The 21,461-nt window shown below is 42.4% G+C and overlaps 3 protein-coding genes across 3 annotated transcripts; 2 read left to right on the top strand and 1 right to left on the bottom strand.

Moving 5' to 3' along the window:
• Positions 1-5,329: 5,329 nt before the first annotated feature.
• On the top strand, positions 5,330-6,310 carry LOC134405300 (olfactory receptor 6B1-like). The gene has a single exon (XM_063136539.1). The coding sequence runs from the start codon at positions 5,351-5,353 to the stop codon at positions 6,308-6,310; it is 960 nt and encodes a 319-aa protein (XP_062992609.1). The 5' UTR covers positions 5,330-5,350.
• Positions 6,311-13,665: 7,355 nt separating this feature from the next.
• LOC134405299 (olfactory receptor 6B1-like) lies at positions 13,666-14,643 on the top strand. The gene has a single exon (XM_063136538.1). The coding sequence runs from the start codon at positions 13,666-13,668 to the stop codon at positions 14,641-14,643; it is 978 nt and encodes a 325-aa protein (XP_062992608.1).
• Positions 14,644-19,891: 5,248 nt separating this feature from the next.
• Positions 19,892-20,830, bottom strand: LOC134405298 (olfactory receptor 5J3-like). The gene has a single exon (XM_063136537.1). It carries the CDS (start codon positions 20,828-20,830, stop codon positions 19,892-19,894), a length of 939 nt encoding a protein of 312 aa, XP_062992607.1.
• Positions 20,831-21,461: the final 631 nt, after the last annotated feature.

The raw sequence follows: 21,461 nt of genomic DNA, 5'->3' as shown, positions 1-21,461 counted from the left end.
GGATTGTATCCTCAATTATTTTATAGTTAATAAAATATAATTGGGAACCAGGCTATATTATTTGCACTATGATCCCTTTGAAATCTATGTGAAAAATTAGTCATGGCTCTGAAGAACAAACCTGTGAGGTAGCAGGGCTGAGAGTCTATGACTGGCCTAAAGTCACCCAGTGGGTTTCCATGGCTAAGTGGGGACTAGAAACTAGATCCCCCGACTCACAGCCCAACTCTTTAGCCACTGCATCACACTAGTTCAGTTATACATGGTAATCAGTATTTAATGCTGTTTGCTATTGGGTTTGCGACTGGATCAGTTTACTCATGCATGCTTCTCAGTGGATACCAAGAATATGTGCTTTGTATATGATTTCATTTCCCCATGCTGCACATTTGATATCAGCAGCTAACTCTGTGAATGGACTCCATTGAAATGAACATTATTTAGGCTCATATAACAATTCTGTTCATGCTTTTTGATCTGTGCTTACCAATTCACATATGATTAATAATGGTTTTATCCAATACTTCTTCCAAAATGCTCAGAGCAGTGTATACATTTCTTCTTCCTCCATGTTATCCTGATAGTAACTCTGTGGTGAGCTTCATGACTGAGGCCACAGCTAGACCTAAGGTTTATCCTGGGATCATCCAGGGTTCGCCCCTGCCTGAGCACTGGATCCCCTGTGTGTCACCTAGATGTACAGGTTTGACCCCTGGATGATCCAGGGATAAACCTGAGGTCTAGCTATGGCCTGGGTGTCAGCGGATTGACACACGTTCTCTCCAATTCTAGTCCATCACTTTATCCTCTATGCCACCCTTCAGTTTATCAGCTGTGTTGAAATTCCTAGGTGATGAACCTGCATGTGTACAGTGACCATATTTGGGAAACCAAGAAAGAGGACGGGGGGGGGGTATATTTTCCGGGGCTTCCAGAAAGTTACTCATTCCTCCACCATGCAAATGGCAGCCACCATTAGTGTGGTGAAGAAAAATGACGCTCTTTTTGGAAGCCCTAGAAAGCACACTTTCCCCTCCTCTACTCCAGTCAGGTCTTAAAGGAGAGTAAAGTATATCATTCCAACCCCCATTCCAATCAAGACCTTTTCTATAATGTCCGGGAATGACACACTTTCCCCTTTAAGGCCATGATTGGAGCAGTGTGTGTGTGTGAATGCAGCTTCAGAAAGGGCATCATCCCACCCACCCCGGCATGCTAATGGTGACTTTAAAGGATAAAGTGTGTCATTCCTGGACATTAGAAAAAATTAGAGAAAATCCCCCTAACACCTAGGATAGAACAAAAACTAGGACAAATCCAGGGAATTCCTGACAGTTGGTCAACCTGTATAATGTGTAGTGTGCATCCTATGGGTCTTTATTATTATTAGGGAGTCTGTGCATACATAAATGTCACTGGGCCAAAACCTGCATGTTTATTTATTTATCTATTTATTACTTTCCTATATTATCAAATAGCCAAAGCTCTCACATATCTGACAAATATGAAGTGGCACAGACATACAGTATTAGACAGATATCTTAAGGTATTTATTACATCTATGTATCCACACCTTCCTCCAAAGAGTCCAGCCCAGGATTGTAGTTGAGTATGAGGGACAAATTCATTCAGTTTCCATTTTAATGTGGTTTCACCTGATTTCACACTTTTGAACTAATATGCAAACTGACACACAGTTATTCTTCAAAATTCACACTTATTTGAGCTATTAAATCAAAACGTGCACACAAGAATGTATATGTTCATGGAAATAGCATTCAAATGTGCAATGTATTAGGGCAATTGCTTGCAAAATATGTGCATATTAGGCCAAACTTCATGCAAAGGTATGGCACATTTGTGCCTTTGCCTTTGTGTCAAGGCAGACTTTAAGGCATGGATGGTACAGTGGGGAGGGAAGTGTGCCATTTGTGGAGGGTCTTGAAATTGTGCACACACACTCCGTTGCACCAGTGGCTGCCATTGATGCAGGAAGGGGATGTGTGTGGTTTTGGAGGGTGGGCGGGCTGCTAAGCACTTGCTGTGGCCCACACTTAGGTCAGGAGCACCTGATTTGGTCTGGGGGTGCTGGACATGGGTTTGGTGTTGCCAGACTCCTGGATCCAGTGGGCACTCATGACATCCCTACATATGCTGAAGCGAACTTTAATAATTTGGAAGAAATCTCAAAGTTTAATAGAAACCAAAATGAAAAAAAATGAAATAGAGCCCTTTTTTATCCCTAGTATTAACCATAAAACAACCTATAAAGTACATTAAGCTGAGAGATAGTAGCCTATCCAAGGCAACCTAAGGCATTATCATGTAATTTGAGTAATGAACAAGTTTTTGACCCTATATCTTTCGACCTCCAAGTCCAAGACTGTATTTCCTCCACTATGCTAGCTTCCTATAAAAGCAACTGGGGAAGTGACGCTAGGGATGTATGAGAATTTCATTCCAGTTCACAAATTACTGGTCTTTTAACAACCCTGAACACAAATGCGAAAGGGAACACATAGTTCTCCTCAAATGTTTGCAAATTCCCAAACTTGTGTTTATGTTTCCAAAATGTGCACTTGAAAAATCACACACCTTAACAGTGCACAATTTTCTCAAAATGTAGAGCTTTAGAAATGTGCACAACTTTCTCAATATGCACAACTTTCTCCAAATGCACGGCACTTGAAACATACATAACATTTGAAAAATGCCCAACTTTTCCCTTTCAAACTAACTGGGGGAAAAAGTTGCAAATGAGAATGGAACGAACCAAACCAAGCTTTGAAGTAAGGATTAGGGGTGTGCAAAGTGGGTATTCTCCACCTTGAAATTTGAGCCAGAGCTCTGTTGAGGTGATTCTCTACACAGATTTCGGAGCAGCTCCCCTTACTCCACTCTGTCAGATTACCCATCAGAAAACTGCCCATTTTTGGATAACTGCTCTAGTCAATGGAAATCAATCAAATGCTTACATCTCCCTCATTTTTAAAGATAAAGTGATGAAACATTGAACATTGTTAGCTCTTAAGGAGGGCTTTAGCCATGCCACTTTGAATCAGAACTGTACAAGCCTTGATGTTTTAGGCATTTTAAAAATTTGTGGTTTTATTTTATTTTTTTTAAAAAATGCTGTCATTTTTAAAGATAAAGTGATTAAACTTGGCATGACGTTAGCCCTTAAGTAGGGCTTTGAACATGCCAACATGCCACATTTGTAGCAGATCCATTCATGCCTTGATTTTTTAGGAATTTTTAAATTCCCCCGTCAAATCATTATCCCCCTTAAACACACACACACACACACACGTTAATCTACCCCTGCACATTTATGGAAGGAGCTTTTATCCTTTACTTTGCTGATGCAGAGCTGCACTACTGCTGCTGGAAGTTTCTACTCCTGGCTTCTCCAACCTGGTGCCCTCCAGATCTATTGGATGGAGCCCTCCTCCTTCACTGGAAGCCAAGCTAGCTAACAGGAGGAATAGTTTAACTGAAATAAAGAGTCTGCCCGTGCCAGACTCAGGTGTACAAGCTTTCTTACTCATAATGGTTAGCCGCAGTTACCAATATCAAAGCTACCTCTCACCCCACCCAGTGTCTTCCAAATATGGAGATATTCAGTTCACACCCACCCACCCACCATTGATGCCTGAAAAACAATCAGATAATTTCAGAGATGTTAGAAGCTTCAATTGGGCATGTCTCTGCTCTGATATTAATCAATGGGTTTGGAAGTGGCCAATCTCTGCTCTGGAAGGTCAAATGCTCCACAGATGTTCACTGTTAACAGATAATTCCAAGGCAGAGTGCAAACCCCTAGTAAGGATTAGAGAATTTCAACAAGGTCGATCATCCCTGGTTCTCCTATCCATAAGTGGCATGCATAATTGGTGATGGAAATTGAGGGTTTATTTTAAAGTTCTTTTGGCATGGACACAAAGGTATTTTACAGATTACCAGACACCATTTGCAGCTACCTACGTTCCCTTCCAAGAGCAGATCTAGATGTCCTCTTAGTTTGTGGAGCCTTTTTTTGAGAGAAAGCTGTAGATAGGGGAAAATCAGCACCCCCTCCCTGCATGAGCAGATGTATTTTCCACTTTTGCAGCAGGATCTCTGGAGTCAAGCTCCTGAATTTGTTGTGCAATATGTCACCCCAATGCAGTTGTCCTTTCATTTAGTCTGTGATGAATGTTCATTTAGTTTGTGATGAATGTTCTTCTGCACATTAAAATGTTGCTATGTCCAAAATTTTATTAATTTGTTTAATAAAACATTTGTATCCCACCCCATATCACTGAGATCTCAGGGATGCATACAGATAAAATCAGAACAATGTAAAACAATAAATAATATACACAGCTGAAAACAAATTGAGAACATAAGAAGTGCCATGTTGGATCAGACCAAGGATCCATCTAGTCCAGCACTCTGTTCACACAGTGGCCAATCAGCTGTCAACCAGGGACCAACAAAGCAGGACATGTTGCAACAGCATCCTCCTACCCATGTTCCCCAGCAACTGGTGTACACAGGCTTACTGCCTCAGATACTGGAGGTAGCACACAACCATTAGAGCTAGTATCCAACGATAGCTTTCTCCTTGAGTAATTTATCCAATCCTCTTCTAAAGCTATCCAAATTGGTGGCCATCACTACATCTTGCAGTAGTTAATTCCATAATTAAACTATGCACTGTGTGAAGAGGCACTTCCTTTGTCCTGAATTTCCCACCAATCAGCTTCATGGGATGACCCCAGGTTCTAGTATTTTGAGACAGGGAGAAAAATGTCTCCCTATCCGCATTCTCCATACCATGCATAATTTTGTTCACCTCTATCATGTCTCCCTTTTGCCTCCTTTTCCAAGCTAAACAATCTCAGAGGAGATGCTCCAGCCCCTTAATCATTTTAGTTGCCCTTTTCTGCATTTTTTCCAGCTCTGGAAACCAGTAGATTTTTTTTAAAGCAATAAAAACAATTACAATTAAAGCTATATGCAACCATGGAGAATTTAGCTCTCAAAGTCATGTTGATAAAAAGCCATGTTTTAACTTACCACCAAAATGATGCAAGCATCAATGCCAGTTGGGCCTCCAAGGGGAGGGTATTCTACAACCGGGATGCCACAACAGAGAAAGCCCTCTCCTATGTCCCACCATAACGTATATCTCATGTTGGTGGGAAGCAGAGGAGGGCTCCTCCAACAGATCTCAAATCTCAGGAAAGCATATATATATAGAGAGAGAGAGAGAGAGAGAGAGAGAGGCACTCCTTCAAGTACTGAGGTCCCAATCAATTTACCATGATTTTGTTTTCTCTTAATCCTGCAGGTATCTATATAAGGCATGGAACTAGAAAACCAGACCAGAGTCCAGGAGTTTATCCTCCTGGGTTTCCCAACTGTCACGGAACTTCAGATATTGCTGTTTGTAATATTTCTTAGTGTCTATATCCTGACCCTGCTTGAGAACCTTGTGATCATCACTCTAATCAGAACAAACAGCCATCTTCAAAAACCCATGTACTTTTTCCTTAGTCACTTGTCTTTCCTGGAGACCTGGTATATTTCTGTGACTGTTCCCAAGCTCCTTGTTAATTTCTTAGCAGAGAACAAGAGCATTTCCTTTGAAGGCTGCATGGCCCAACTCTACTTCTTCATATCTCTAGTCTGCACTGAGTGCGTCCTCCTGGCTGCCATGGCTTACGATCGCTATGTTGCCATTTGCAACCCACTACGCTACCCAGTCATAATGAGTGCCCAGTTCTGCTTGCAGCTAGCAGTGGGATCGTGGATGGCTGGTTTCCTCATCTCTATGCTCAAGGTCTTTTTCATTTCCCGGTTGAGTTTCTGTGGCCCAAACATCATCAACCATTTCTTCTGTGACATTTCACCTTTGCTCAACCTCTCCTGCACAGATCGAACAGTGGCTGAGATGGTAGACTTTGTATTTGCCCTCCTCATCCTCCTCATTCCTCTGTCAGTCACTATTGGCTCCTATGTCTGCATAATAGGCACCATTTTACGTATCCCCACAGCCCAGGGGAAAAGAAAAGCCTTTTCCACCTGTGCCTCGCACCTCACTGTGGTTGTTATCTTCTACTCAGCTACCCTCTTCATGTATGCTCGACCAAGGAGAATCCATTCTTTTGACCTCAATAAGCTTGTGTCGGTTGTATACACCATAGTCACCCCCATGTTGAATCCCTGCATTTACTGCCTAAGGAATCAAGATGTCAAGGAAGCCCTGAAAAAGTGTTGTTGTAGCTTTAGTGCTGATACTATGATTACCTCTAGTGACCATTAGTCTTATTTTGGGCAGAAACAAGTCCTGGAATTCACCTTATCAAGCATCAGAAAAAACTCAAGATTTTCCAAAGTTCAATATTATCCCATTCCAATGCTAGTAATATTCAACTTTGCGGCTTATAGAAGCCAAGATCTGTGCTGCCAGACTGTTGGTCAGCATTCCCCCATGATTCAGTATGTTGTTTGCTGGGTTCCCTTGTTGAAAAAAATGCTTTTGTTTGTTTGTTTGTTTAATCAGGATTTACCCAGCTTGCAGCTTCCGGACCAATGGTGGACATGGACACAATCTACGATCAAAGTCTGTACATGTCTGAGCTTGCGGACCAAAATGGCATTTATTTCCTGACTGAATGTTTGTGCCCTCTTCATAAGAGGTTCTCTGTTGCAGCTCATGAAAACAACAACTATTAAAATGCAATATACAATGATAAAAAAACTGAAATAAATTATTATTATTAAGGCCTATCCAGTAGAATTTTAGGATACTTTTAATATGCTTTTAGGATGTTGCTAGGATGTTTTTAACAGTGTATACTATGTTTTTAATCAGTTTTTTTTTTGTATTTTATGCTTCTTGTTGTTCCCTGCCTTGATCCAATCGGAGAGGCGGGTAAGAAATAAATTATTATTATTATTATTAAAATCTAGCAACTCAATTAAAACACTGATTTTAAACAAGAGGATCAAACCATACAACATTAATTCTTTAAAAGGACTGGGTGGACAAAAGGTCTTTATTTGGTGCCCAAAAGACTGCAAACACGGCACCAGTAGAACTCTTTTGGGGGAGGCTATTCCAAACTGGTTTGCCCTCTCCATCCATGGTGGTTCTTTGCCACACTTCATTTGGTGGACATATTTGGAGCAGGGTCTCTGAAGAAATTTTTAAGGTTTGGGTAGGTCCATATGGGAGAGGGCAAGCTTTCAGGTAAACTATTCACAAGCCACTGAGTACATGAAGGGTACAATCCTATCCATTAGGGGTGTGCACGGACCCCCCGCTCTGCTTCTCTTCCAGATCTGCGATTTGCGGATTGGGCCGCTTTGCTCTGCCCCCGCTCCGCCTATGTCCGCTCCGCAGCTCCGGATCCGGATCAGAGCTCCGTTTCCCCCTCCATAGGCTTGCATTAAGCTAAAAAAGTATACAACTTTTTTTCTGTGAAAGTTAGAAACCTCAAGTTTGGCACCATGACACCTCATGGATGTATACACATGCATGCCAAGACTCAAGGCAATCCCATCATCCTCTGATTTTTGGGGAATTTATGAAAATCGGGCACCCCATTCATTCCCCTTTCGATAGCTCCGTCAATTTGCATGTTAGAAACCTCAAACTTGCCACCATGATAGCTTATCTGGAGATACACATGCATGCCAAGACTCAAGGCAGTCCCATCATCCCCTGATTTTTGGGGAATTTATGAAAATCGGGCACCCCATTCACACCCCTTTTGATAGCTCCGTCAATTTGCATGTTAAAAACCTCAAACTCACCACCATGATAGCTTATCCAGGGATACACATGCATGCCAAGACTCAAGGCAGTCCCATCATCCCCTGATTTTTGGGGAATTTATGAAAATCGGGCACCCCATTCATACCCCTTTCGATAGCTCCGTCAATTTGCACGTTAAAAACCTCAAACTCGCCACCATGATAGCTTATCCAGGGATACACATGCATGCCAAGACTCAAGGCAGTCCCATCATCCCCTGATTTTTGGGGAATTTATGAAAATCAGGCACCCCATTTGCAGATGTGGACTGTTCTCTGACATTTGGACAGATAAAAAAAAAAGGGAAGTGGGCACACTCACAGATGCCATCTAGACCCACAATCATGCCAAGGTACAAGGCAATCTCATCATCCCCTGATTTTTGGCGGAGCTTAAACCTGCAGACAGCTCAATGGGGCCATTTCAAAGGAAATACCAACATGCCATTAATTGGGGAGTAGAGATCAACCTAAATATGAATCTTCTTCCACACTTGAAAAAATGGATTTGGAACTTCCAAAAGTCTAATTGAGCGCAGGAAGGACTTCTCCCCTGAGTCAAAGCCAGACACAAACCATCCCTGCGAGGTGGGCAAGGGAGGAGGGAGGGAAGGCAGGCAGGCAGCAGACATTTCTGGGGGCATAAGGAAGTGAGCCAAGGATAAGCCAGTAATGCATATAAAATGGAATAAATAAATAAATAAATAAATAAATAAACAAAGGAGGGGGGAATTAAAAGCAGCAGTGTTGCTGAATAAACAACTAGAAGAACTTTTTAAAAAAGGCTATATCTGTCTTTTACCAGTAAGAGGGGGCGGGGGGTGGCCGTGCCCAAAGGGGGAAGCATCTGCCAATTTGACTGGTCCTGTCTAGGTACAAGTCTTTAAGAAGCAAACACTCACTTCAACTTATGATAGGCATTGCTTCACTGGGTTGCTCTTTGGAGGGCTCTGATGGCCCTCCCAGTACAGGAGAGTGAGGGCACATCCACATGCCCTAGGGGAGCTCATCCCCTTGCACCACATGTATTCAGTTGTTCCCCAAAGTTAGGATGGGTAGCACTGCTGTGTGTTTCCTATCTGTTAGTATGATTTCAAGTTGTGTTTGTGCATTTGGTGGGGCTACTGTTTTGAAAAAACACTGGGAAAACTCGGTTCAGACTAAGAAAGAGAAGTTCCCAGAATCCCAAGTTACCTGTTTTGCCTATCCCCTCCTCCAACTTTGGGATCATGTGATCATGACTGGGAGTTGACTCTGCCCCTCAGCAATCGAAAAGGTAATCTTTTTCCCGCCTTTACCCTACTTTTTAAAAAATTCTAGCAAGTGAACTGCACCACACAGAGAGCTGAGAGTAGGCTCAAAATGACCCCCAGCCATGACTCTCTAAGCACAAAAAGTTTCAGAAAGATAGCTTCAAAAACAACACAGTTATCCCCTTTTCTTTTCCGCAATGCAATCCTATGGGTGAAATGTTTCAAAATGGCGATCGGATCGGTCCGCGGAAAGAGGATCGCTCCGAAAATGGGCGCTTCTCTTCGCCTTGCTTCTAGGGGTCCGCGGTCCACTTCTACTCCGCCTCTGAGCAAGGTGGAGCAGGCCAATTTGCTTCTGATCCTCCGGTTCTAATCGGAGCGGAGCACATGCCTACTATCCATGTTTAGACACAAGCATGTCCTTCAACCCCCAGCATTCCCCAGCTAGTGTGGGTGGCAAGGGAATGCTGGGTGTTTTAGGTCTTTTTCTGTCTAAACATGCCTAGGATTGAATGCCAATATTAAAAGCAGCAGATTCAATTAGGCCCAGAAATGGACTGTGAGACAGTTCTTTTCTTCCCTTTCACCTCACTATGACAACACATCTTCTTCATAAAGGGTTAGGTACTGAGCCAGCATCTGTGGACAACTTCCACCAGTCCCCTTCCCTGGAAGGGATATATAAGCCAGCTGGCTGAGGTGGCCTGGGAGAGCCATTACCTGCAGGAGAAGAAGGCCCAGCAACTAGGGAAGCGGGAGTTCTGGGTTCTGCTGCTGTCTACCTGCTTTTTGGGGTGTTGAGTTATGTGTCTGGGAGGGAGGACACAGGGCCAAGTGGGGTTATTGGAGGGGTGCCCAATCAGTGTAGTCATTGGTAGAGGGAGATATGGTGTTCTGAGGAAGACTTGCCAGGTAAAGGGAATGCTTCCCAGACAGTTAATGGATGTCTCATGTTCTGGTCCACCCCGCAACCATAGGTTTATTGGTTGCATTCCAGTTTCCAGATGCTGCTTTTAAGCACCAGATCAGTGCATAATAAGACTCCTTCATCCTTGATTTAATAGTGGATGAGGTGGGTGATCTGACATGCATTACTGAGACCTGGGTGGGTGAGCAGGAAGGAATTAGGCCTTAGCTAGACCTAAGGTTTATCCTGGGATCGTCCCAGGGTCATCCCTGCCTGCTCCCAGGATATCCTGTGTGTCATTTACATGAACAGGGATGACCCCGGGATGATCCCAGGATAAACCTTAGGTCTAGCTAAGGCCTTAGTCTCTCCCCACTATGCCCACCGGATAATTGGTTCAGCATCAGGGTAGACTTGAGGGCTGGGGAGGGGGGGATGCTGTGGTCTATAGGAACTCCATGTCCATCTGCAGGCTCGCTGTCCATGTGACTACTGGTCTGGAGTGTTTCCACCTTGTGTTCAGTCAGCAGATTTTGTTGGTGTACCACCCACCCCACTGCTCAACAGACTCTGAAGTGCGCTGACGGAGGTAGTCTTGGATACACTGCAATGATCCCCCAGACTGCTGGTTCTGGGGGATGTCAACATTTTGGGCAGCTCAGGATTTCATGGTTCCCATGTCAACCATGGAACTGGCCCAACATGCCACTGGCACAATGCATGTAGCAGGGCATACTCTAGACCTGATTTTCTCAACTGAACATGGAGATGGTGATCAGAAAGTGGGGGGCTTTACATCAATGCCCTTGTCATTGTCAGACCACCACCTGCTGAAGTTTAGACTTACAACAGCTTTTCCCCTCTGCAAGGATGGGGGACCCATAACAATGGTCCACCCCTGGAGGTAAATGGATTTGGGTGGTTTCCAGAGGGCTCTGGAGAGTTTTCTGGCTGATAGTGTTGGCTCTCCTGTTGAAACAATATTTTGCTGCCATTATTGAATCATCAATCTGCTGCCTAGTGGACCTTTTCTATGATCTGAAAAGTTCAAGAAACAAAACAGAATGTTGAATTATGATTCTGCCAGCTTGTCCCAGAGTACGGATAGTAAACATTTAGCTCCCCTGATAATTTTAATGGTATATGAATCGATATACAGTTAGGCAGTTCAGTCAGGTGCACTGTTCTTTCTGAAAAGACTGTTATATTTCTGGTTTGATCATGGGGATTCTCAATATAGGTCCTTACTGGAATAGACAGTTTTCTATCAGATGCAGTTTCAGCTTGGGAAAATTAAGATGAACTGTTCATCCTAGGATCTTCTTCTTCTTCTTCTTCTTCTTCTTCTTCTTCTTCTTCTTCTTCTTCTTCTTCTTCTTCTTCTTCTTCTTCTCTCATAATACAGAAGTTTCATCTACTCAAAATTTAAGCCAATGTCATCTGGCAGAAAATGTGAAATATCCATTGAGGGTTTTCATTGGAAGTAGACCTGCACTCAGGTAAAGGGTTTTGCATGTCCATTTGCTTGCTTACTTGTCGAATTTTGTTTGTTCTATTTTAGAAAATGTAAAATCCTGAAATCTGGATTATGTTTGGCACCAAAAATGATGGTTGGGGGAAATAGAAGATTTAAGGGCAAGGAATGAAGGATGTTTAATTCATGGTGAAATGAAAGACTGGCAGATATATCATCTTAACTGAGTGGAACAGCTGACACCTGTACACAGTCTTTTGTATCACACACACACACCTTCCCCCGAACAACAGCTACTCCTGCATTTTGAAAAAACCAATGGCATGCTGTGAGATCCTACTCAGAAATAAGACCCACTGAGTTCAATAGCACTTCGCTCCTAGATATGTGGCTATTGGATTGGAGCCTTATAGCACTTCAAATACAATTCACTGTAAAGTGCCAACATTTGGGGAATATGTGGGCTGATATTTTAGTTATACTACTCTGGGTTGGGGTGTCTGCTTGAACCAACAGTAGATCTTTTCAAGTGTAATGTCTTGCCTTATTGTAGGACATTGCAGAAATGTGGTTCCTCTTGCCCTCCACTGATGAAAATTGTACTTAATCTTTCCAGCAGCTTCATCTTCACTAAAACAAGAACCACAGATGTTTCTGTGAAATGTAGGAGAGTTACTTACTATTTTCCACATCTATGAAATGTGCAAGTAGTAATAAGGAAAAATATAATGTAGTGGTGGGGGGTAGAGAAGCTTCACATTTCAGAAAATGGTTATTCAGTGGAATACCATTACATGTTTTGCAGTGCAATCCTATGTATATCTGTTCAGAGGTAAGTCCCATTGAATCCAATGGGACTTACTCCTAAGTAAATGTTTATAGTTTTATAGCCTTAATTTTTTTGACGTTAACAAATCTAGTAGAAGATCCCCCCCTTCTTTGCTGATATGTCCTTAAATGGAAATCATAAGAGAGAGAGAGAGAGAGAGAGATATTTTCTGTCTGTAATTCTACCCATTACGTAGGTGCAATCCTATGCATGTTTAGACAGAAAAAAAAGTCCTACATTTCCCACATTCCACAAACTGCATGGTTGGATAGGGAATGCTGGGACTTGTATGTAGGACTGCACTCTAAGTGCAAAATCCCCCTGCAATTTCAATTTGGTGCAATATGAACTGGCAGACAGTTCTTTACTTCCTTTTCACCTCACCATGAAAGTAAATATTCCTAATAAAGGGCAGATCCAACCAATGAATTTCCCCAGATTAATAGCTGGAAACTATTGTTGACTTACAATATATCAAGCATGACTAGCTGGGGAATGCTTGCAATTTTATTACTTTTTTCTGTCTAAATATGCAAAAAAGATTGCACCAATAGTGATTATTTTCCTTTAAACATGGCCCATAATAGTTTTATGGATCATTGATCCCCAAAACATTTTGTACATTGTATGAATAATGTTGTGACACATAGCATATGAGGGATAAGGAATGAGAATATGAGGGATGAGGGAATAGGTTTATACTAGTTATCAAATATCCTGTGGTGGACTGGAGGCCATTGGATGTAAACCGGGTTGGTGCTTTTTTCTATGGCTATATTTCCATGTTATTTTGAAGTATGTATTTACTTCTCAACTCAAGTTTCATTTTTTTTATATAGGTGTGGGGGAAATAACGTATGGTTGTAACAAATACATTGTTTGACTGACAAAATGTATTTTTACCAAATGAGCACAAGTTTTGGCAACTCTCGGTAGAAAGAATGTGGAACCTTAAACGTAGGCAAAATTAATTTCAAAAGATAATGGAAATGCTTTCAATTGGTTTTCCATTTCTTAGAAAATCAGTCATGCAATTAAAAGTAACTATGACACTGTCCTATATAGTCCTCTTCTTTCAGTAGCTCAGCATAAATTGACTATGCAGGAACCAGAGTCTCAGAAGTCTCACTTCAGACCTAGCTACGCTGCTTTAGAGTAAAAACATAAATATGGACTGAATGAAATAGGCATGAGTTCTGTGAATTCTGAAATGCACAAGATGCAAAACTTACATAGATTACCTTATGTCATTTCCTAGCTTCAGTGATTTAAGTGTTTTCCTTCTTTAACTTTTCAATTTGTCTCATGTTGCCTTTCCATGCTGATATCTTTTTATCATTGCCTCCCTGTTTCTATTCTCACCACATAATACACTTTTCCCCGTCATTGTAGATCTATGGATCATAAGAATAAGAGCAGTGTCAGGGAATTCATCTTACTTGGATTTCCAACCGTAATGGAACTGAAAGTGCTTTTATTTGTGATTTTCCTTGTGATCTACATCCTGACACTGCTGGAGAACATCGTTATCATTGTTGTGATCAAAAACAACCCTCAGCTTAATAAACCCATGTATTTCTTCCTCACCAACCTCTCTTTCCTGGAGACATGGTACATCAGTGTTATTGTCCCAAAGCTATTGGTCAACATCCTAGCGGAAGACAAGACCATTTCTTTTGAAGGGTGCATGACACAGCTATACTTTTTCAGCTCCCTCATATGTACAGAATGTGTTCTTCTGGCAGTAATGGCGTATGATCGATATGTGGCCATCTGCAATCCACTGCGCTATTCGACCATCATGACCCAACACCTCTGCATGCAGTTAGCTGTGGGTTCATGGCTAACTGGGTTCTTGGCCTCAATGCTGAAGGTTATCTTCATATCTAGACTACCCTTCTGTGGCCCTAACATCATCAACCACTTCTTCTGTGATATTTCACCTTTGCTAAATATGGCATGTGAAGACATGACAGTGGCTGAAATAGTGGACTTCGTCTTAGCCTTAATAATTCTGTTGGTCCCACTCTCAGTTACTGTAGTTTCCTATGTTTGCATTATTGGCACAATTTTGCATATTCCCACTGCCCAGGGCCAGAAGAAGGCCTTCTCCACTTGTACTGCACACCTCACTGTGGTCACCATCTTCTTCTCAGCTACCCTCTTCATGTATGCACGACCAAAGAGGATCCACCCTTTCAATCTTAACAAATTTGTGTCTGTCATATACACCATTGTCACTCCAATGTTGAACCCTTTTATTTACTGTTTGAGAAATCAAGAGGTTAAGGGGGCTCTTAAAAAAGCTATCTGTAGCATCAGTTTCCTTTCCCAAAACTCAGAACCAAATGCTAAGGTTGGATGGGTCAGATAGTTTCTTCTGAGAAATATTGTTCAGACATTTCAGTGTTTTCTTTAATTTACTGGAAGGTGTGTTTGTGTGTATGCTACAAGCATTAATGATATAGCATAGCATTTTCAAGATATTTTGATGCCTGATGCAGAAGGTCAGCCCAAGTCATTGTGCTGCCTGAGATGGAGCAGAAAATGCCTTCCACATCAAGGTTCATGGGGTCCAAGGAAGATCAAGTTATTTTGGCACCTGAAACAGAAAAGCTCAGAAATGCCTCTTCTTCTCTGCCTTGGAAATAAAAGAACAACAGCAATAACACAAAAGAATTGGCAATTGGTCGCGGTCAGCCATTAAATATCCTCTGCCAATAAAGTTTGCTTTAGCCTAAGGGCTATTTTAGTAATGAAAATTAGGTGTCATTTTAGAACACCTTGTAATGTGAATCTGAGGTGTTGATAAATCTGTTTTGAATTCAGATTCTCCTCCTGGCAAGTAATGATGGTTTGTTTGTTTTTAAATGCATATAATATAGAACAGATTGGATCCAGACTAAGGATGAAATTATATGCACATTTATCCATGAGATAAATTTGGCAGGACTTTCTTGTGAGTTGACCTCCACAGGATTGTATTGTTAGTCATGCTTTAGTCTTGTTGAAATCAATGAAACCAGTTAGTCATGGTGACTAAGGCCATAGCTAGACCTAAGGTTTATCCCTGGATCATCCAGGGGTCAAACCTGTTCATCTAGGTGACACACAGGGGATCCAGTGCTCAGGCAGGGGCGAACCCTGGATGATCCCAGGATAAATCTTAGGTCTAGCTGTGGCCTAACTTAACTTATAGTGATTTTAGTGTGACTGACTTGGGGCTCATCTACACCAAGCAGGATATTCCACTATGAAAGCGGTATATCAAAGGCAGGAGCCACACCAAGCAGCATATAACAGTATAAAAGCGGTATATAGTATGTCTCAATGGGCCCCAAAAGTTGACAGTGTACTTCAATACTGCTATGAAGCAGTAGTGTGGCTCCTGCCTTTGATATACCGCTTTCATAGTGGAATATCCTGCTTGGTGTAGATGAGCCCATAGTCTGGACCCAACCCAGTATGTTCTGGGATAAGGACTGAGCTTCTTACCAGAGGATATGGGCAGTGTATCAGAAGTAGACGACTCTCTGAGGGGAGTATGGAACAACAACAAAAGCACTCAGGGGACATGTGGATGGGTCAGGGAACTGGTGAACTGGGAGAGTAAAAAGGACACAGTGCTAGCAGAGGATAGGCAGGCTGGCAGCCATAGACCAGAGATCTTATAACCAGACCAGGCCAGACTGTGAGGAGCCATTCAGCTGCTGGTGGTAGGTAGGGGAGGATGAAGTTGTTCTGAGACAATGGAAGACATCAGCCCTATCTTCAAGACTCTTGTAGATTAGAGAATGCAGACATGTGGCCCTGCCATTCTCTAAAGTCTGGAAAGACCCTACATGTGTAGGCTCTCTTCAGACCTTTCCATAAATATGTGGAGGGGGTGGCATAGAGCCAGTGGTCTACAAGCCTGCTCCTCACTGCTCATATCATATATATTTGTGGTGTAAAAGGGACTAGTACTCATCTTTGATTCATCAGTGTAGCCTTGATTAGGTCACTTCCACCAGCATTACCATATAGATGAGAAATTTCCTGGTTTGAGACATGTCCAATCCTGACAGAAGTCCCTTACAAGCACTGGTAATACATGGTGGGGCATCAGCTTTGAAGTGGAAGGCTCCAACTCAATGTGTTTGCATATCTGAAGAGAAAAAAATATGCATTTGACATTAATGAAGTAAATTGCATAAAGAGAGGGGGGAATAACAAAACAAGCAGTTTTGTATTAAAGTGCTTTGGTTTTTAATGACTACAAGCAGGAGGACAGAGATTGTAGATTCCACACGCACATCTTAACAAAAAGAACAACACACTGTTCACTTTCTTTGATAGGTTTTATTATATGGCCACTGTGTGGGAAAAGAGCTAATGTGGATAATTATTAGTAGTGTAACAGAGGGCAATTGTCCATAGTGGTTTGACATGATGAGGATGTCTTTGCATCTGAGAGCTGCAAACATTTGTGAGTTATATAAATGAGATAATACATACTAAAGAGCCATTGTCCAATTTATATATATATGTTATTAGTATTAAAAGTTCTACCACTCCTGTCAAAGTGTTTTGGTGTTATCTAAGGGTCACTTCACTTTTTTGATTTTGTTTTAAAGCACACACACATAATCCGGCATATACAGATAGATGCCTTTTAAAGTGTCTATGAGTGTCTGTAACATATGGGGTTGGATCCAGATTTGCCCAAGGTGTGTGTGTGTGAGAGAGTGTTTATCCAGGGGAGTAAACCTCACCACTGTCAGCATTCTTCCTGATTGCCAACTCTTCTGCCCACTCCCCCCCCTCCAGCCCCACATCATCCCTCAGATTGATATGTTAGGGGAGGGAGAGAAAAGGCATTAATACATGGAACACCCTCCACTGTGCATCAATCTAGCATTGGGAATTAAGCAGCAATTCAGCTATATATTGGCTGGACTCAGACATTCTTTGCCAGCTTTATAAAGCATGTGTCCATCAAGCCAGGAATTAGTGTCAGGGCCAAATATTCATACATCGACCTCCTTCTCTCAAACATCTACTTTAATGCTTGTATTAAGGCAGAGTTCCTTGTTATGTCCAGTCTGGAAAAGTCTGGCTTAATGTCACTTAACAAATCAGGATAATAAGCCAGGATATACAAGTTATTTCCCCTTCATTTCAAGCAGGAAAAACAAACATATACCCCTGAGCATTCAGTGCAGCCCTAATCCCTTTCCATGTTGTTCACTTATGTGTGGAGGGAGTAGGAGGACTGAAACTCCACGCCTCAGAACTGAAAGGAAGTGGGTTTGCACCTGCTAACTACGGGCATCTATACATGATCCCTCCCTTTCCCCATGATATTTCCCTACCCTTTAATCGTGTTTTTTCCCACGGTCTTGGGATGCTCCCGAGACTGTGGGAGGTGTAGCCTGCTGTCCCGGTTTGTCCCAGCTCCTTGCAAGTAAACACAAGGAGCTAGGAACTGTGCACGTGGCACGGAGCTCCTCAGAAGCTCCGTACCTATCAAGGTGGGGTGAGGGGAGTGGGAGCGGGGTTGTTGGTTTCTTTTGAAAAAAATCTTACTTGCATTTGAGCACCTGTGCATTCTTTTTCGATTTAAAAAAAACCCAAATGGCGGGTGGGACATCCTCTTCCTCCCGGGATGTTGCACACTGCATGTAGACACAGGGCGACGATCCTGGAAATAGGAAAGTCCAGGATCGCCCCTTCTCCAGCCCTCTACACCCATAGGTGTAGACATGCCCCACATCTCCAACATGTCAATGTGCATGTTGCCCACACCACTAGTGGCTGCATATTCAGTGTCAGAGTGAAAGACCTCATCATATCTACAGGGGCTTGTTAACTTGGAAACATTGGGTCAGTTTGTTGTGCCACCGATGCTATACTCAAGTTGCCCCTCCTTATATAGGGAGATGGTGACTTATTATAAGTTTGCAATTTTGTTGCCTCAGCTGCTGGCCGAGTCACCTTCGCTTATGTACAGGGTGCAGCAGAAGCCTACCTCTGTTGTCAGCACTCTCACACAGGGGTTTGGTCCACTGGGTCACAAGGTTCCACCAACCCTTCTTGTGTCCTCAATGGGGTAGCCCTGGTGCTGGGATTGGTTTAAGCCTTAGATCTGGTTAGCAGATCATTCTTCCTTTCACATTAGCAGTCATTCTTCCTTTCACATCTGACTAGTAATTTGGGTGTGACAATTTTAGATTTATACCAAATAGATAAATTTACACCTTGGTCCTGGATGGCCAGACAGATCTTTACTAACCCCCGAATACCAGGTTCTTTTTAAGATACAAATGAGAGTTGACACAAAATCTTAGAGTTACATACTCATGCAAGTCACATTTATTTAAAAGCAATGGATTAAACATCGCAATAAGTCATTGCAACAATAAGCAGTATCCTAGTTGAACAAGCTACTAAGCATACTCACACTGACAACTTTTGGAGCCCACTGACACATTCCATATACCACTTTCATACCACTTTCACAGTGTTATAACCCGCTTGGTGTAGATATGTCATTGGCCCCAACAGTTGTCGGTGCACTTCAGTACCACTATAAAGCAGTATTGTGGCTCATGCCTTTTATATACCACTTTCATACTGCTTTCATAGTGGAATATCCTGCTTGGTGTAGATGAGCCCATAGTCTCAGTTCTTGAGTGCAGTCCTGCTTCACTTTCTCCTCGATATTCCTCCTTTGGATAATATCTGTCCACTAGTTCTGATGACTGGTCAGTCTTACCTCCTCTGGTCACCCTGGTCAGGCTTCCTTTCTGGATCAACCCGAGAATATTGCCATGTTGTGCTACATCAGCAACAGCTTTCCTGGGCCATTAGGGAGTTTCCTTCATTATCATAGCACACAGATGTTTTTTGGAAGTTGGTTATAGTTCTCACTTCTAAGAAACAACCCAATGTGTTTTCAGTACTTCTGCCTTCAGCCTGTCTGTCACTTTTACACTCCTGCTACCTCTCAGCACAAGCCTTAAAGCACATAGACCAGGCTAACTTTGGTCAAGAGAGGCTTGCAATGCCTGTCCAGATTAACAAGAGCATAACCCTGTCCAAACAGCCCCCAAAGCCATGACTGGCACATTGGTGGGCATTAGGGGAGGGGCTAGTGGGCATGATCCCGCTCCTCTTCAAGCATTCATGAGTACAAGAGAAGACGGGAGAATGAGTGATGCTTGAGCTTATTGTGGTTCTCCATTTACCATCTTGATGCTTGTCTCAGCTCATTCTTGTCCCAAATGTGTCGTTTTTCGAATATGAGAAGTGCATTTTCTAACATGAAAAATCCACACTTTTCCAAGCACGGATCCCAAATATGTACTTTCTTCCCAGAGGCTAAAACAGTAAAATGAACTGTAGTAGTTATTTCAGAACATTAAAATGCACTTCTGGGGTGGGGGATGTGAATTTTTGAATGTGGCCACTTGCACTAGTGTTCAGTTTTGAATGTGAATTCAAGTGCTGGAGATGGCAAAATATTTCCAGGAATTACACTCCTGCTTGCGTTCAGATTTGGAGTTGCGAATGGAACTTGTTCCCATGCTTTGCTAGGAGGAACAGAATTCTCATGCGTTCCTACTTTTTATTTTTATTTTTTACATACTTTCATTTTTGATTTTCCTGCACACCATATTACGAACTGCCCTCTTCACTTCTTGGTTGCAGAGACTGTAGATGATGGGGTTTAACATGGGTGTCACAATAAAATAAACAACAGATGGTGCCATTTCCTGATCCTGAGAGTCCTTTGAGCTGGGCTTCAGGTACCTAAAGAAAATAGTTCCATAATAGAGCACAACAACGGTCACATGAGATGTGTATGTGGAAAAGGCTTTGTGCTTCCCTTCCGTGGACTGGATCCTTAAGACAGCAGAGATGATGTGGACATAGGAAGCCAATGTAATGAGTAGAGCCCCCATCCCTAGCAGTGAGCCAAGGGTGAAAATCACCATTTGGTTTGCAAATGTATTGCTGCAGGAAAGTTTGAACAATTGTGGGGCCTCACAACTGAAGTGATGAATTACGTTGGGCCCACAGAAATGTAAAGTTGTTAGCAGAAGAGTATCTAGCAATGCGTAGAGAAAGCCGGTGAACAATGCACTGAACACCAGAGAAGCACAGACCTGTTTGCTCATAATCACCATATAATGCAAGGGCTGGCAGATGGCTGTGTACCGGTCATATGCCATCACAGAAAGGAGAAGGCCCTCTCCTACTGAGAGGCACATGACAAAGAAGACCTGGGTAAAACAACAATGCACTGAGATATTCTTCCTCTCTGTAAGGAAGTCATCTAGCATGTTAGGAACTGTGACAGAGGAAAAAGCAATATCAAGGAATGCTAAATGAGAAAGGAAGACATACATAGGAGTATGAAGGTGAGGATCAGCTCTTATAGCTGAAATGATGGCCAGATTGCCAAAGAGGGTTATCAAATAAATCAACAAGAATGCTACAAAGAGTACAAGCTGGAGCCTTGGATCACTGGAGAATCCTAAGAGGATGAACTCGGTCACTTCGGTTTGGTTCTGCATACGTGCAAGAGAGAAACTGAAAGCTGAGAAAAGAGGGGGAAAGAAAATCACTTTTCTATACATGGGACTCCAATCCAGTTGAGCCATATGAATTGAATATACATTTTATGAGAGGGCCCAAATGATGTTCAGTGTTAGTAAGTATAACGTGATGCATTAATATACATTTATGGGATCTAAACTGGTAGTGGCTAACTACCAGTTTATAGAATCACCATCTGGATTGGGGAGCCTGCAGGTCAGATGAGATTCACAGCCCGTTGTTGTTATTTATTGCATTTGTATACTGCCCCATAGCTGAAGCTCTCTGGCAGTTTACAGAAGATTAAAACACTTAAACAACAAGATACAAAAATTAAAACCCACAAAATTATACATTTAAAACCACTATAACAACTTTAAAGAACTATGAGCCTGAAAAACAGGCCCAGGGTCATAACATATTGCTAAATGCCTGGGAAAAGAGGAAAAAGTCTTGACCTAGTGCCGAAAACATAACAATGTTGGCGCCAGGTGGGCCTCATCAGGGAGATTGTTCCACTGTTGGGGGGCCACCACAGAGAAGGCCCTCTCCCTTGTTGCTGTCCTCTGAGCTTCCCTCAGAGTAGGCACCCAGAGGAGGACCTTAGAT

The sequence above is a fragment of the Elgaria multicarinata genome, chromosome 11 (assembly GCF_023053635.1).
Source record: "Elgaria multicarinata webbii isolate HBS135686 ecotype San Diego chromosome 11, rElgMul1.1.pri, whole genome shotgun sequence".
Taxonomy (NCBI): Eukaryota; Metazoa; Chordata; class Lepidosauria; order Squamata; family Anguidae; genus Elgaria; species Elgaria multicarinata.
The sequence above is the reverse complement of the archived record's forward strand: the minus strand, read 5'-3'. Positions and strand labels throughout refer to the sequence as shown.

Coding starts and splice junctions, on each gene's coding strand:
- LOC134405300 (XM_063136539.1), top strand. CDS start 5,351: ATGGAACTAGAAAACCAGACCAGAGTCCAGGAGTTTATCCTCCTGGGT.
- LOC134405299 (XM_063136538.1), top strand. CDS start 13,666: ATGGATCATAAGAATAAGAGCAGTGTCAGGGAATTCATCTTACTTGGA.
- LOC134405298 (XM_063136537.1), bottom strand. CDS start 20,830: ATGCAGAACCAAACCGAAGTGACCGAGTTCATCCTCTTAGGATTCTCC.